Source organism: Cavia porcellus, unplaced genomic scaffold (assembly GCF_034190915.1).
Source record: "Cavia porcellus strain 051 isolate PalLab524CR breed Dunkin Hartley unplaced genomic scaffold, mCavPor4.1 scaffold_8, whole genome shotgun sequence".
Lineage (NCBI taxonomy): Eukaryota > Metazoa > Chordata > Mammalia > Rodentia > Caviidae > Cavia > Cavia porcellus.
This window is the reverse complement of record NW_026947491.1, coordinates 48,349,437-48,364,213: the sequence shown is the minus strand read 5'-3', so window position 1 is coordinate 48,364,213 and position 14,777 is coordinate 48,349,437. Positions and strand designations below refer to the sequence as shown.

The window sequence follows — 14,777 nt, the reverse complement described above, 5'->3', positions numbered from 1 at the left end:
TCATGCTTTTTCCTGTCTGTCACTAATCTCTTTCTTTCTTCCTGCTCCTCTGTTTATTATCCTTAGCTCCACAACTGCCCTCATCTTTCTACCTTCTCTCAATTCACATTATGACACAGTGACTTCATAAAATCAAGGTATAAAGTTGTGGGTTTTAGAGTAGAAAACAAATCTATTTCTTAGCTGTCTTAGCTAAGGAAGGTTGTTCAAGGTCTCTGGGTCTCTTTTTTGTGCTTCTCTTTTCTATTCTCCATACTATACTCAGAACTATCATTTAGAAACTCAAATCTGATCAGTGAGACTCAGGATGTGCACCTAGGCTTACAAGTGACCCTCAACTTATCTGAATTGGTGTAAGTGTGAACATTTTTAATTATCCTGATCCTCAGGATTTTTACAAAGTGAGAGGCTTTATTATTCTACTCTCAGAAGAAAACAAAGATAGAAATACTTCCCTTTGGCCTTTCTCTCTGGCCCCTTATTTCTTTCTTTCTTTCTTTCTTTCTTTCTTTCTTTCTTTCTTTCTTTCTTTTCCTTCCTTCCTTCCTTCCTTTCTCTCTCTCTCTTTCTTTCTTTCTTTCTTTCTTTCTTTCTTTCTTTCTTTCTTTCTTTCTTTCTTTCTTTCTTTTCCTTCCTTCCTTCCTTTCTCTCTCTCTTTCTCTCTCTCTCTCTCTTTCTTTCTTTCTTTCTTTCTTTCTTTCTTTCTTTCTTTCTTTCTTTCTTCTCTCTTTCTTTCTTTTTTTGTACCGGGGATCAAACTTATGACCTGGCACTTGCCTGGCAGGCGCTTGTACCTCTGAGCTAAATCCCTGGCCCAATGCTTTCTTTTTGATAAGCTAGACACTTAATTTACTGATGATACTGTCTAGTGAATTTTTTTCTCTTTGATCTTTTTTTCAGCCTGGTCTGCCTTCATTTGCATGTATTCTTTTGTCTCTCATACAGTGAGCCCCTCTTGGAGAGATTTGTGCAGATCTTCTGTCTGTTTTTGTGGACTGAAATGCAAGGAGTAGGGATCTTATTTTGACATTACATATTCCAGTTCAGCTTTATTAGCAATAAAGTTGATGTTTTGCTTCCTGTCTAACTATAATGTCTCTCTCCTCATTGGTTGAGAACACTTAGGAAATGATGCATGGTGACATGGTTTGAGTGTGGCTTCCAAAGGCTTTTGTTTTAGATGTTTAGTCCTAAGTGTGTCCAAGTTGGTAAGTGGAGCCCATTTCAAATCATTACTTCATTGGGAGTGTTGTCCAGTGAGGTGGTTGAGGTAGCACATGCAGACCCTGAGTTAGTTTTCCTGAAAGAGTTGCTATAAGGAGAAAGATAACCCCTCTCTGTTCTGTGCCTTCCCATTTGGTAGTCTCTTCTTTTCACACCTCCTCCTGCCTTGATGCCAAATCCTATGATTTCCTGTAGCTATTGGCACCCTTGCTATAGACCAACTTGACTGGGTTGCCTGATCTTGGATTTTCAGGCTCTAAAACTGTGATATAAATAGACAGCTTTCTATTATAATTTACCAAGTCCTGGTATTTTGTTGTAGCAAAGGAAAATGGACTTATATTGTTTTTAAACCACATTAGACTTAGGGTATTGCACATGCCTTCCTCCTTACATTACTTTCTTTATTCTCCACATACTTTGTTGTTTCAAATATTTGAAGTACCATACTTTGGCTACCTTGAATCTTGGCATATTCTAGTCCTCTCTGTTAAAGTAATTAATTGGGAAGCCATTATATTGGGTGGTTCTAGCACATTAACTACCAATCCAAAACTATGGCTTGGTCTTCCCAGGGACCTACCAATCTAAAAAATCAGCTATACTTTCCTCTCTTGCTTTCATGAATACTTTGTTAGTTTCATCTTGTGCCTTATCCAGTGGAGTACTAAAATCCTGCAGCTCTATACTGATTGATTTATGAATTTTTGAATGCTCAAATAAACTCAAAATATTACTGTAGTTATATTTATTAACATTTTATTTCTTTCTCAAATAATAAGTTATTACTGGTATTTACATTTCAGCTAAGATGCCAACTCCTCCTTGGAGCCTTCTCCAACTCCCTGGCCTGGTCTAGGGGCTTCTCCTTTGTGTTTCTTGATGTACTGTCTTGCTGTTATCTTTTGTGCACCTCACATAAAATATAAAATTGTAGTTGCCTTTTAATTGGCTTGTTGTGTCCATTAGATTTTTTAAAATTTCTAGCATGCATGAGACTTTCTGAATGAATATACTAAGCTCTAGATTTCCAAGTGGTGCAACCTGGCATGCTGGCATGACTTACAGATCATTTGCATATAGATTGCAAGTGATCTGTAAAACATTGATTTTCTCACCTCCTATTTTTATCATATGTAGGTATTGGAAGGACAGAGCCATTAGGCCTTTTGCCTCTGGAAGTACGTGGTTTTGCCTGAACACATATGGCTTTGCTTGGAGCTCTTCGGGAGGAAGCTGTAGTGGAATGAATTTTGATGATGTATCCTCAGTAGGATAGAGCACTTTGCTTAGTGCTCTGTCATTTCTGTACCGTTCCAGGAATCAGTACCTGAGTGTTTTGCTGCCCAATGTGGGTTTGGTGCCCAAGGTACACAGTGAATACAGCAAGCTCAAGTTGTGGCCATCAGAGGTTGGAGAATGGATAGGTTTTGCAGCTCTTGAGGGCTTACCTCTCTATGGTGACTCTGAACCTCTGTTAACATATGCTACCATGGAATAGGCCCATACAGTCCCTCAGGCTGTTATGTACAACATGGAAGAATAGACAAGTGTGTGCCCAGTAGCAAGTGGCAAGCAGTTGCATTTATGGAAGATCACAGGAAGTTGTACTAAGTACAAGTCTGTGCCAATAAAAGATACAGGCGCTGAGATGACAGAAAAGTAAAAGAACTACATATAAGCAATAGCACATGAAAACAGTGTGATAAATCAGGCTTCTGGACCTTAAAGAATATTCACCTCAGCACAGGTGCTTCCCCTGAATCTCTAGGTATAATTTCCAAGAATAATTAATAGGATTTTAAGTCATATTAGGAACTTTCAGAATGTATGCTTGTCCCAGAATTCACTCTCATCTTAATTATATTTATGACATGTAGTACATATTTGTGAACTCTTAATGAGGTGCAAGTAGGATGAAGGGGACTGAAGGTCAGCCTAGGAGAACCAACGTGTGTTGGTTCTTACCTGAAGCATCAGAGATATCCTAGGTTCTTGTTATTTTACTTTCTACATCTTTTATTATCGTGGAAGTAGGAATGATTGTAGGGTGCTGTTTAGTGTTAGACTGGTGAAAGGAAGTGACTCCTTCAGCTCCATTGTTTCTAAATGTACTGCATGTGATAAGCTACTTCTGTCCACTTTCTGCTGAAGTATCTCTGCAATCTATTTAAACTGATTGTGTAGGGTTTCTTCTTTAAATGCATATACATGGTATATATTAGAACTCTAGTAGTTCTATAGTTTGAAATATTTGTCATTGAAAAATATGAGTCAACATGAAATTTTTATTAGTGTAGGGATGTTTTTGTTGTCAAAATTCTTTCATTTGAAAATTCTATTTTTTTGAAAATGACTTTTCTACTCTCATGAGTGTACTATAAGAATTTTCAGTAAAATGGAAAAGCTAGTGGATTATTTACATGTAATGTCCACTATGTAAAGTTCTAGAAGTGTTAATAAGATATTACATTTACTATCACTTGCTTCCATCAGTAGTTTTCTGTAACAGCTGCCATCAGGCCTCTTAAAAATCAGATGCTTAGCCATTTCTCAAGCAGAATATATAGTGTAAGAATTATCTTCACAGAGCCCACCCAGATTTCTGAAACACTGGAGGAGTTCTGAGAGGTCCTGCAGGCCTAGAGACCTTCTTTCCACCCAAGGAGCTGAGGGCATGTTGGGTGAGTTCCAGGGCACTTGTGCTGGCTCAGGGAGAGCTTTGGATCATTTCTCCCAGTGGTCAGGAGCCTGCCCAGCTGCCTGAAACAATGGAGGAGGTTTGGGAGATCCCACAGGCCTGACTGGATCATGCCTAGTGACCTTCTTTCAGTCCCCATGCTTGCACTCTGGGAGAGCTTTGGACCATTGCTCCCAGCAGTTAGGACTCTACCTAACATCCTAGAACATCAGAAGATGCACAGGAAGTCCTGCAGCCCTGACTGGGCCATGTTAAGTAACCTCCATTCAGTCCCAGGAGCTGAGGGCTCTGGATGAATTCCAACATGCCCATGGGAAGCTTTGGAACATCACTTGAAACCTGGCAATATAGGAACATGACAAAATGAAAGACCAAAAGCAATCTCAAACATCCGACCCATCTCAAGAAAGCCTAGGAGCCATGTACACAGAAGAAAATATAAGCCATAAGCCTAAATGCCTGAAATGATATCAACTGAAATAAAGAAACAACTCTGGGAAACTATAAAAAACTCAAGTCGGAAATAATCTCCCAGGTAAAAGAAGAAATGATAAATGTAATTAAACAAATGCTGAACACATCTAAAGAAGACATAGTTAAAAAATTAGAGGGACAATGCAGAAAGATGGAAACCCTGAATGAACAACCCTGAATGAAACAAATAAAATACATAAAACACATTCAAGGAGATATCAAAGTTTCAAAGAGATACAGGAAATCACAAATTCCATTGAAAATTAGCAAAACTGCCTCAGTGAAAGTGAAGATAAAATTTTAAACCTCAAAGACAAGATTGCAAATAGTGAACAGGAAAGGAAAGATCTTTTAAATATAACATGGAATCAGGAAATTACAATTCAACAGCTGCAAGATGATATAAAGAAAAACAACATAAGATTGATAGGGATAAATGAAAAAGAAGGGTACAACACAAATGATATCAAGAGGCTATTTACAGAAATGATAGCTGAAAATTTCCCAAACATGAGAATGGAAGCTGGCATATGGATCAGCGAAGCATATAGAACTCCAAATAGCCATAACCAAAATAAAACTACACCCAGACATACAATAATCACCATCCCAGAAATCCAACGTAAGAATAGAATATTAAAAGCTTGTAGGGAGAAAAGACAGATTACCTACAAAGGAAAGCTTATCAGAATCATAGCAGACTTCTCAACACAAACAATGAAGTCAAGAAGAGTATCTAGTGAAGTATTTCAGATCCTAAAGGAAAAAGACTTCTAACCCAGACTCATGTACCCTGAAAAATTATCCTTTGAAAGGGATGGAGAAATAAGATACTTCCATGACAAAGAACAGCTGAAGAATTTCATAATCACCAAACCAACCCTGCAAAGAATACTAAAAGACATTCTAGATACACATAGGAAAAAACCACCAAACAAGGCAGACAATTAAATAGAGTAGAAAGGTAGAGAAACAACAGCAGAAAGATAACAAGTCAAAAATAAACAAATATATAACAGTTATAACCACTAATGTAAATAGCCTCAATTCACCAATTAAAAGAAACAGACTGGCAGAATGGATGAAGAAACAATATCCAACCATATGCTGTCTACAAGAAACCCATCTAACCCAAAAGGAAACTCATAGACTGAAAGTCAAAGGATGGAAGCACTTCATGCAATAGAAGCCCCTCCCCCCAAAAAAGTGGGTGTAGCTATTCTGTTTGCAGAAAATGTGAACTTCAAACCAAGAATGATATGAAGAGATAATGAAGGTTACATACTAGTTAGGCGAAAACTTCAAGAGGAAGAGGTAACAATCTTAAAAGTATATGCACCAAATTTGGGAGCATCCAGCTATACAAAACAAGTATTAACAGAAATGAAATATCAAATACAAAATAACACAATTATAACAGGAGACCTTAAGACACCATTGACACAAAGGGAGAGATCAGCCAGACAGAAAACCAGCAAAGAAATAACAGAACTGAATCACACCTGTTAACAAATGGATTTGATAGACATATACAGAGTGGTCCATCCAACAACACCAGAATATATATTCTTCTAAGAAGTACATGGAACATTCTCCAGAATAGACCATATAATAGCCTTCACAACACAACTAAGTAAATGCCAAAGAACTAAAATTATCCTATGCATATTATCAGATCATGGTGCCATGAAACTAGAAACTAATGATAAAAGAAACTGCAAAAACCCCACAAACAAATGGAAATTGAATAATACATTCTTGAGCAATCAGTGAGTCACACAGAAAATTAAAGAAGAAACTAAACAATATCTATAAGCAAACAAAAAGACAAATGCAACTTATCAGAATCTGTGGGATGCAATAAAAGCAATCTTCAGAGGAAAATATATTGCAATGAATTCCCACATCAGGAAAACAGAACAAACACAAATAACCAACCTGATGCTATACCTCAAACATCTAGAAAAAGAAGAGCAAGTCAAGCCCAAAGCCTAAAGAAGGGAGGAAATTAAATAAAAATCGGAGCAGAAATTAATGCAATAGAGACTAAGAAAACAATCCAAAGAATCAATGAAGCAAAGAGTTGGTTCTTTGAAAGAATAAATAAAATTGATAAGCCCATAGCCAACCTTATTAAAAAAGGGAAGAAAAAGCTCAAATTCATGAAAAAAAGGAATGAAAAAGGCAAAATTATGACAGACTCTGTAGAAATACAGAAGATCATCAACACCTATTTCAAAAACCTCTACTCTCAAAGGTTTGATAACACAGAAGAAATAGACAGATTCCTAGAAACATATGAAGTACCAAAGCTGGGTCGGGAAGATGTAAAACAGCTGAATAACTGAATTTCTGTTGATGAAACTGAAAATGTAATTAAATTCTTACTTACAAAGAAGAGAACAGGCCCAGGCAGATTCACTGCAGAATTCTACACGAAATACAAAAAAGACTTAAAGCCGACACTGCTCAAACTCTTCAATGAAATTGAAAGGGAAGCAGTTCTTCCTAAGTCATTCCTGGAAGCAAATATAACTCTAGTACCAAAATCTGAGAAAGATCCAACTAAAAAAGAGAACTATAGGCCAATCTCCCTAATCAACATAGGTGCAAAAATTCTGAATATAATATTGGCAAACAAAGTGCAGCAACCATCAAGGAGATTATACACCACAACCCAGTGGGATTCATCCAGGAATGCAGGCATGGTTCAACATATGTAAATCAACAAATGTAATCCACCATATTAATAGAGCCAAATGTGAGAATCACATGATCATTTCTATAGATGCAGAAAAAGCTTTTGTTAAGGTACAACATGTATTCATATATGAACCTTACAGAAAATTGGAATAGGTGATCTTTACCTCAATGTGATAAAAGCCTTCTATGATAAACCAACAGCCAGCATCATATTAAATGACCAAAAACTGAAAACCTTTACCCTAAAATCAGGCACAAGACAAGGATGTCTATTATCACCATTCCTATTCAATATAGTGCTGGAAATACTAGCCAGAACTACTAGACAAGAGACAGAAATAAAAGGAGTAAGGATAGGAAAAGAGGAAGTTAAATCATCATTATTTTCAAATGTCATGATACTCTACATAGAAGACCCCCAAAACTCCATTGAAAAATGCCTAGATATAATAAATTCAGCAATGTAGCTGGATACAAAAAATAAATATTCAATAATTAATAACATTCCTGTACACTAACAACAAAATCACTGAGATAGAAATAAAAGAAGCCACACTCTTCACAATAGCATCCAAAAAAATGAAACACTTAGGAATTAATCTCACAAAATAAGTAAAAGATCTATTCAGGGAAAATTATAATACCCTGAAAAAAGAAATCGAAGAGGACCTCATAAAATGGAAAGACATCTCTTGTTCATGGATAGGAAGAATAAATTTTGTGAAAATGGCCATTCTCCCAAAACTATTATACAGATCCAAAGTAATCCCAATCAATGTACTATTAATATACTTCATAGATCTAGAGAAATAACTCCTAAAATTCATCTGGAACCAGAAGAGACCTAGAATAGCAAAGGCAATTCTAAGCAGCAAAGGCAAGGCAGGAGGCATCACAATCCCTCACTTGAAGTTATGGTACAAAGCTACTATAATAAAATCAACATGGTAGTGGAATAAAAACAGACCTGAAGGTCAGTGGAATAGATTAGAAGATACAACTACAACTACCAACACATGCAACCACCTTATCTTTGATAAAGGAGGCAAACATGTTCACTGGAAGAACAATAATTTCTTTAATAAAAAGGTGCAGGAAAAATTGGCTTCCCATACACTGCAGACTAAAACTAGACCCATGCCTATCACCTTGTACTAAACTAAAGTCTAAATGGATCAAATATCTACATATTAAAACAGAAATACTAAATCTACTAGAAGACAAAGTAGGTAAAAATCTTGAAGACATAGGGTTAGGTAAAGATTTCATGAATAAGAATCTAACCACATGGGAAATATTTCCCAGAATTAATAATTGGGATCATGTCTTATTAAAGAGTTTCATATGTCAAAAGAAGTCTCCAGCATAGTGAAAAGAAAACCCACAAATTGGGAAAAAAATCTTAGCGAATGTCCATCAGTCAAAGGACTTATGCCTAAAACATACAAAGAATTAAAAAATCAGACCCCCGAAATTCAAAGACCAAATCCAAAAATAGACCTCTGAGATGAATACATAGTTCTCAGATGAAGAAATCCAAATGGCAAATAAACACATGAAAAAATGTTCATCATCATTAGTCATTAGAGAAATGCAAATTAAAACCACACTGAGATTCCATCTTACTCCAGAAATCATGGGCAGGGGAACAAAATCTACCAACAACAAATGCTGGAAAGGCTGCGGGAAAAAATGAACTCTTCTGCACTGTTGGTGGGAGGGTAGACTGGTGCAACCACTGTGGAGTTCAGTCTGGAGATTCCTCAGAAAGCTAGAATTGGAAGTCCTGTTTGACCCAGCTGTTCCACTTCTGGACATATTCACAGAAGAACTGAAAAATCATATCACAATGATATATGTGCACCCATGTTTCTAGCAGTACAATTTGTAATAGCCAAATCTTGGAAACAACCTAAGTGCCCATAAACTGAGAAATGGGTAAAAAAGTTGTGATATTTTTATATAATGGAGTACTACTCAGCTATAAAGAATGATCACATTGAGATATTTATAAATAAATGGATGCAACTTGAGACCATAAGCAAAATAAATCAAACAGGTATAAATATTGTATAATCTCCTTAGTGTAAGAAATGGTAAGAGTACATAAGTTTTTATGATAATCATGGTTCCTCACTCCTTTGATTTGAAGTCTTACAATGTTTTCATTCATTGGTTGGAATGGTTTTATTCTGTTTTGTTTGATTTTATTATGTGTGATGGTATAAGCAGCTACTTTGAAGAAAACAAGACATGATGACAGCCTTCCTGATTTAGTATCACCTTGCTTTGAAGTCCTACCATGCTTTTGTTCTATTTCCATTGATTCTATCATGTTTTGTCTTATTGGATTTTAATATATGTGATTACATAAACAAATTTTTTATGGGAAATGAGATAATATAGTAGTCATTGTTCATTTTCTGTTATTTGGTTTTGAATGTCCTATAATACTTTCATTCTCTTGAATGGTTTTATACTATTTTGCTATGTTTGATATTACTGTGTGGTAAGGTATGATCAACGATTTCAAAAAAAGAGACATTATGGTAACTACTGTTAATATCTGGTTGTCTTGGGGCTGGGGATTTAGCTCAGTGGCATAAGCGCCTGCCTTGCAAGCAAGCAGTCATGAGTTCGATCCCTGGTACCGATAAAAAGACAAAAAAAAAAAAAAAAAAAGAATATCTGGTTGTCTTGTTATGAAGTGCTGTGTTGCTTACATTGTTCTGTTCTGATTTGCTTTATTCTGGCCTCTTTTGTTTCAGTCTCTTAAAAAATTATCTTCACAGAAGCAAGATATGTTTGTAAATTTTATATAAAATTATCAATGATGACATACTGGTATACTTTAAATTTTCTTTATAACTTGGTAAAAAAGTGTTATGAATTTTTTGCTTTCATTTTTTGTGTCAAGCCCTATCAAAATGCTTTCAAATCCCTCTTGTTTACCTTATTGTACCACTCAAGGTTGGCACTTTCTACAAGTGCATGATTTGAGGAAGAGTGAAAGTGCTGGATTGAGTTACTTTTTCCAGACACATTTCTCACTGTTGTGAATCATTAACTTCCAAATACACATTAAGACTTTTTTTTGGTGGCATGTGCTGAGAATCAGACTCAGGGGCACCCTCTCCTGAGATACATCCCCAGGCATTTCTGTTTTTTATTTTGAGACAGGGTCTCTTTAAGTTGCTCAGACTGGTTTTCAATTTGTGTTGTTCTAACTTTAGTCATCCAAATAGTTGGGATTACAGGGGCAGTTACTGCGAAAGGCAGTGACTTAACGATTGCACCCATTAGCTTTTTTAGTTCTCTTGTTTTTTCTCCACTTCATTCCTCCATCCCAAGCTGTATTAGATTGTGAATCTTTTTTTTTTTTTTTTTTTGGTACTGTAAATTGATCTCAAGATCTCGCATTTGCCAGGCAGGCGCTTGCACTGCTGAGCTATATTCCTGGCCTTAGATTGTGAATCTTGAATGCAGGGATCTTGCCAAGTAATTTTCTGAATATTAGGAGTGTGTTACCATTTAGGCACTGATTTGTCTGAAAATGTTATCTAATCCTAAATTCCCTGTAGCTAATCTCTGAAAACTGAGCTAGATAGCTTCCTCCCTACCGCACCTCCCTCCCTACTAAACTTAAAGTTTCCCTCTGATGCTTTCATTCCTCACATCTATGATATAAAAAAATCCTTGACTGATGATGATGTGCAAAAGTAATTGACTAACAAAACACAGAGCTGTGGGGGAGGGTTGGAGGTCATGCTGCTGGTTGAGCTTCCAGATGTAATTACAAAACACAACCTGGTCAGTTGAGCAAATCATTCTCAACAGCTTTTGCCCAGATTCCATTTCTAGGCTCACAACTACCCTTGCAGTCCTCCTAGCTGCTACCTGAGAGAGACTGACTGTAGATTCCTGGCTCTTGTGAGTACTAACTATTCAATCCTATTTAGGCATGAGAGCGTCTGATTGTTGGACAGACACGGCATGCCTGGGACGCTGGAAAGCATTCTTAAGATAAAGGGGGAGCCAGACTTTCTCTTCTTGTTCCTTCTAAAATAGGAGAATTTGTAAACACTGAAAGAAGATCAAATTCTGAGTGACGATAATGAAAATTTAGTATCTACCCTCCAGGTTCTGGGTAGGATGTCCTCAGGGACTCCCCTAATGTGGGTGCTGGTAAAGGTCCAGGGGATCAGGCTGGTGGCCAGTGAGGCAAAGGACATTGTGTTGTTCAGCCAGTCAGGTTGTCAGCACTTACGGATGGTGTCAGAAATCAAGGGCTGGAGAAGAAAAAGGTTAATGTGGAATATTTTAAAGGGCGGAGGCTTAATGATTTTGGAGGCTTTACTATGAACTGGCATTTTTGAATGTCTCTGGGAGTTAATTAGGATATGAAGGTTAAGTAGTTTAGTAAAAAGAATTTTATACAATTCTTTAGAATTTATCAAGTGATTATATAAGCATTATCATTTCTGAATGATACAATCACATTCATCAAGCTAGTTAGAGAATGACAAGGAATGAGTCTGCTTTGCTTGTGTTCAAGTTGCCAATATCTTAGAAGTAGATGAAGAAATATTAAAATATAGTTATCATTAATTGTAAAAAGGTTTATAATTATAGAAGCATAAAGAGGAGTGTAATGACATTTGTCTCAAATAACAAATTTCATGGAAATCCTCAAGTTGAGTCTTGAAGGATGAATAGCAGTTTTCCAGATGGATGTGTTGAGTAAATGCTTATGGGGAATTTCTGTTTGAATATCTGGTGAAAAGGCCCAAAAATCTACCTGAAGATGGAGTATTCTGTGGCACAGGAGCTGAGAAGAGAGACATAGTGTGGATGTAGAGGAAAACACTAATTCCTGTGTTTATCAGAAGAGCCATGTCTGCGCAGGATAAGGAGAACTTAAAGATCAGGAAGTGGTGGGAGGAAAGACTGGGTCTCACTATTACTGATGCTGGCAGTTGGGATTCTTCACTGAGAGCCATAACTACTGAAGGCTGTGTATGGAGGGCATGGAGGTAGTGAAAAATGGAGGACATGGAGGTTGTGTGAGTGGCTGAGAGACCAGGGAGATATTACCTCGAATGGTCTGTATTTTCACATCAGCCTTTTCTAACTTTCTCCTTAGGAAGGAAACCCAGGGAAATCAGGAACCTCCATTTGTAGCTTGCTGAGAGGTTCCATAGCAGTTGCATTAGTACCTCAACCTTCAAAGTGCTTTATTTCCATGATCCTCATTTCTAGATCTTTATTTTAGTTATAAATTTTGCCTCTCAAGACAGTTATATGGTTTCTTTTTTGGTCTTTTTCAGGCATAGTTTCACTATGCAGTTCAGGCTGGCCTTGAACTCACTTTGTAGGCAAGGCTGATATTTAACTTGTAATGATCCTTTTGCTCCAGCCTCCTGAGTGCTGGGATTACAATCATATATCACCATACCCAGCTGCAAGGTCAACTCTGAATCCTTAACGAGCTCCCTTATAGAAGGCATCTGGTATATAGGACTCGTACGTGTTTATTGGATATGTGTCATAAGATCTCTTGATTCAAATATTTTGTTTATGTATGACCCCTTTTTTTAATATATCTTGATCATCTTTCATTTTGTGCTGGTGTCTTCCTTAGGAGCAAATCTGACATCTAGAACTCTTAGGCACTCCTCCTGAAGGCTAAAAGTAGGACAAATGCATCCCCAAGTAGGCAAAGACACACTTGTGGAAGAAAGGCAACCAATGGGCTAAGTAAATTTCTCCATGGTCTCTGAGTGGCTATTTAGTTGGGTATCAAGTTCATAGATCTCTGGATACTGGGATTCAGAGAAATCTAGAGGATGCTAAGTTTATATTCTTCTTCAAGGCAGCAAAATCTTTCTTATTTTATGCTAATAATCCATGCTCTGATAGTGAGTGTGGACTGTGTAACAAGGGAGAAGACATAGATTTCTCTCTCTCTCTCTCCCTCTCCCTGTTCCTCTCCTTCCCTCCTTCTCTGTCTGTCTGTCTGTCTGTCTGTCTCAGAAGCCTCTATCCAGAGGCATTATTTCTTGGCTTCATGGTTTCTACTAGCCTAGCAATAAAATATCAAATCTGAGGAGGAGCAGTCTGAAAGCAGACATCCCTTGAGTCCCTTCAGAGTGAAAGGACCTGTCTTTTCATCATGTGTTGCAGGGCTCCTGTCACCTCCTTGTTTCGAAGGGTGTAGATGATGGGGTTCAGCATGGGTGTGATGACTGTGTAGAAGAGACTGAGGACTCGATCTCTGATGACAGAGGAACCTGCTTGGGGTTGAATGTAGGTGATAGTGGCTGTTCCAAAGAAGAGTGAGACCACAAGCAGGTGGGAGGAGCAGGTAGAGAAGACCTTTTGGCGGCTTTGTGTTGAAGTAATAGTCAGGATGGCACTCAGAATACAGGCATATGAAGTAACAATCAGTGAGAAGGGGACCATTATAAAGACCACGGTGGCTGCCATCACAGAGATTTCACTCTTGCGCTTTCCAGTGCTTGCCAACCTCAGGACTGGCAGGATGTCACAGAGGAAGTGTGGGATGACTGGGTGGGCGGGGAAAGGCAGAGTGAAGATGAGGGATGAATGGGTAGTGGCTGTGATGATGCCCATAAGCCAGGAGGTGGCCACCATGACCATACAGGCCTGTTGACTCATGAGTGTGGAGTAGTGTAGGGGCCGACAGATGGCAGCATACCTGTCATAGGCCATGGCTGTGAGCAAACAGCATTCTGAGATGCCTAGGACAATGAAGACATACATCTGGGCTACACATCCCTGGAAAGAGATGACCCTGGGGAATGAGAAAGCCAGGTCTGCCAGTGTCCTGGGCACTATGGTGGTGGTGTAGAGAATCTCCACCATGGAGAGATGGCGAAGGAAAAAGTACATGGGAGAATGCAAGGCGGGGCTGGCTTGTGTGAGGATGATGATGAGGGAGTGATCCAACAAGGTGATCAGGTAGACAAGAAGCACTACCCAAAACAGGGGGCCCTGTAGGTCTCTGAGGTCCGAAAACCCCAAAAGGAAGAATTCAGGCAGCATAGTGTGGTTTTTCTCAGTCATCTCTCCAGGCCAGAATCTATGGCGTAGCCTAGAAAAAGAGGTTATTTAGAAACAACCAGAATTTCTATAATTCTGCAAAACATTTTCCATATAGTACCTCTCAAATTCAAGTGAGAATTAGTATTTTCTCTTTATGGATGAGCCAGGGCTCCCAGAGATTCCCAGAGAGATTAAACAATTTGCTTGTGCTAATACCCAAAAAGTGACAGGACTGGGACTTGAACCTAAATCTCCTGACTCCCAATCCCATACATTTCACCATGTTGTGGTCCTATGTCTGAGGTTTTATTCCCATGGGGAAAGAACTTACATCTAAACATTGGATTTTTCTCCTGAGTGAGGAATTGGAGTAGCTGCTGTGGTCTTGGCTACTTTGTACTTTCAAAAGGGAAAGTGGACCCCCAAACAAGTCTGGTATATGAGGAGTGGTCTTGACTGATGGCTATGACCACAAGCTAAAGATCGTCAGCTAAAGATTTAGAACGTCACACAGTGACACGACTATTTGTGATAAGACTGCCCAGTTGCATCATGCTTTGGGAGTGTGGCACCTGCCCAGTTCCTTTTTTTCCTCTTAAGTAGGCCCTTG

General features: G+C 38.1%; 1 protein-coding gene across 1 annotated transcript; it reads right to left on the bottom strand.

The window, feature by feature from the left end:
- Positions 1-13,246: 13,246 nt before the first annotated feature.
- Positions 13,247-14,188, bottom strand: LOC100726043 (olfactory receptor 10P1-like). Its single transcript, XM_003475984.1, has one exon. It carries the CDS (start codon positions 14,186-14,188, stop codon positions 13,247-13,249), a length of 942 nt encoding a protein of 313 aa, XP_003476032.1.
- Between the last annotated feature and the right edge of the window lie 589 nt (positions 14,189-14,777).

Coding starts and splice junctions, on each gene's coding strand:
- LOC100726043 (XM_003475984.1), bottom strand. CDS start 14,188: ATGACTGAGAAAAACCACACTATGCTGCCTGAATTCTTCCTTTTGGGG.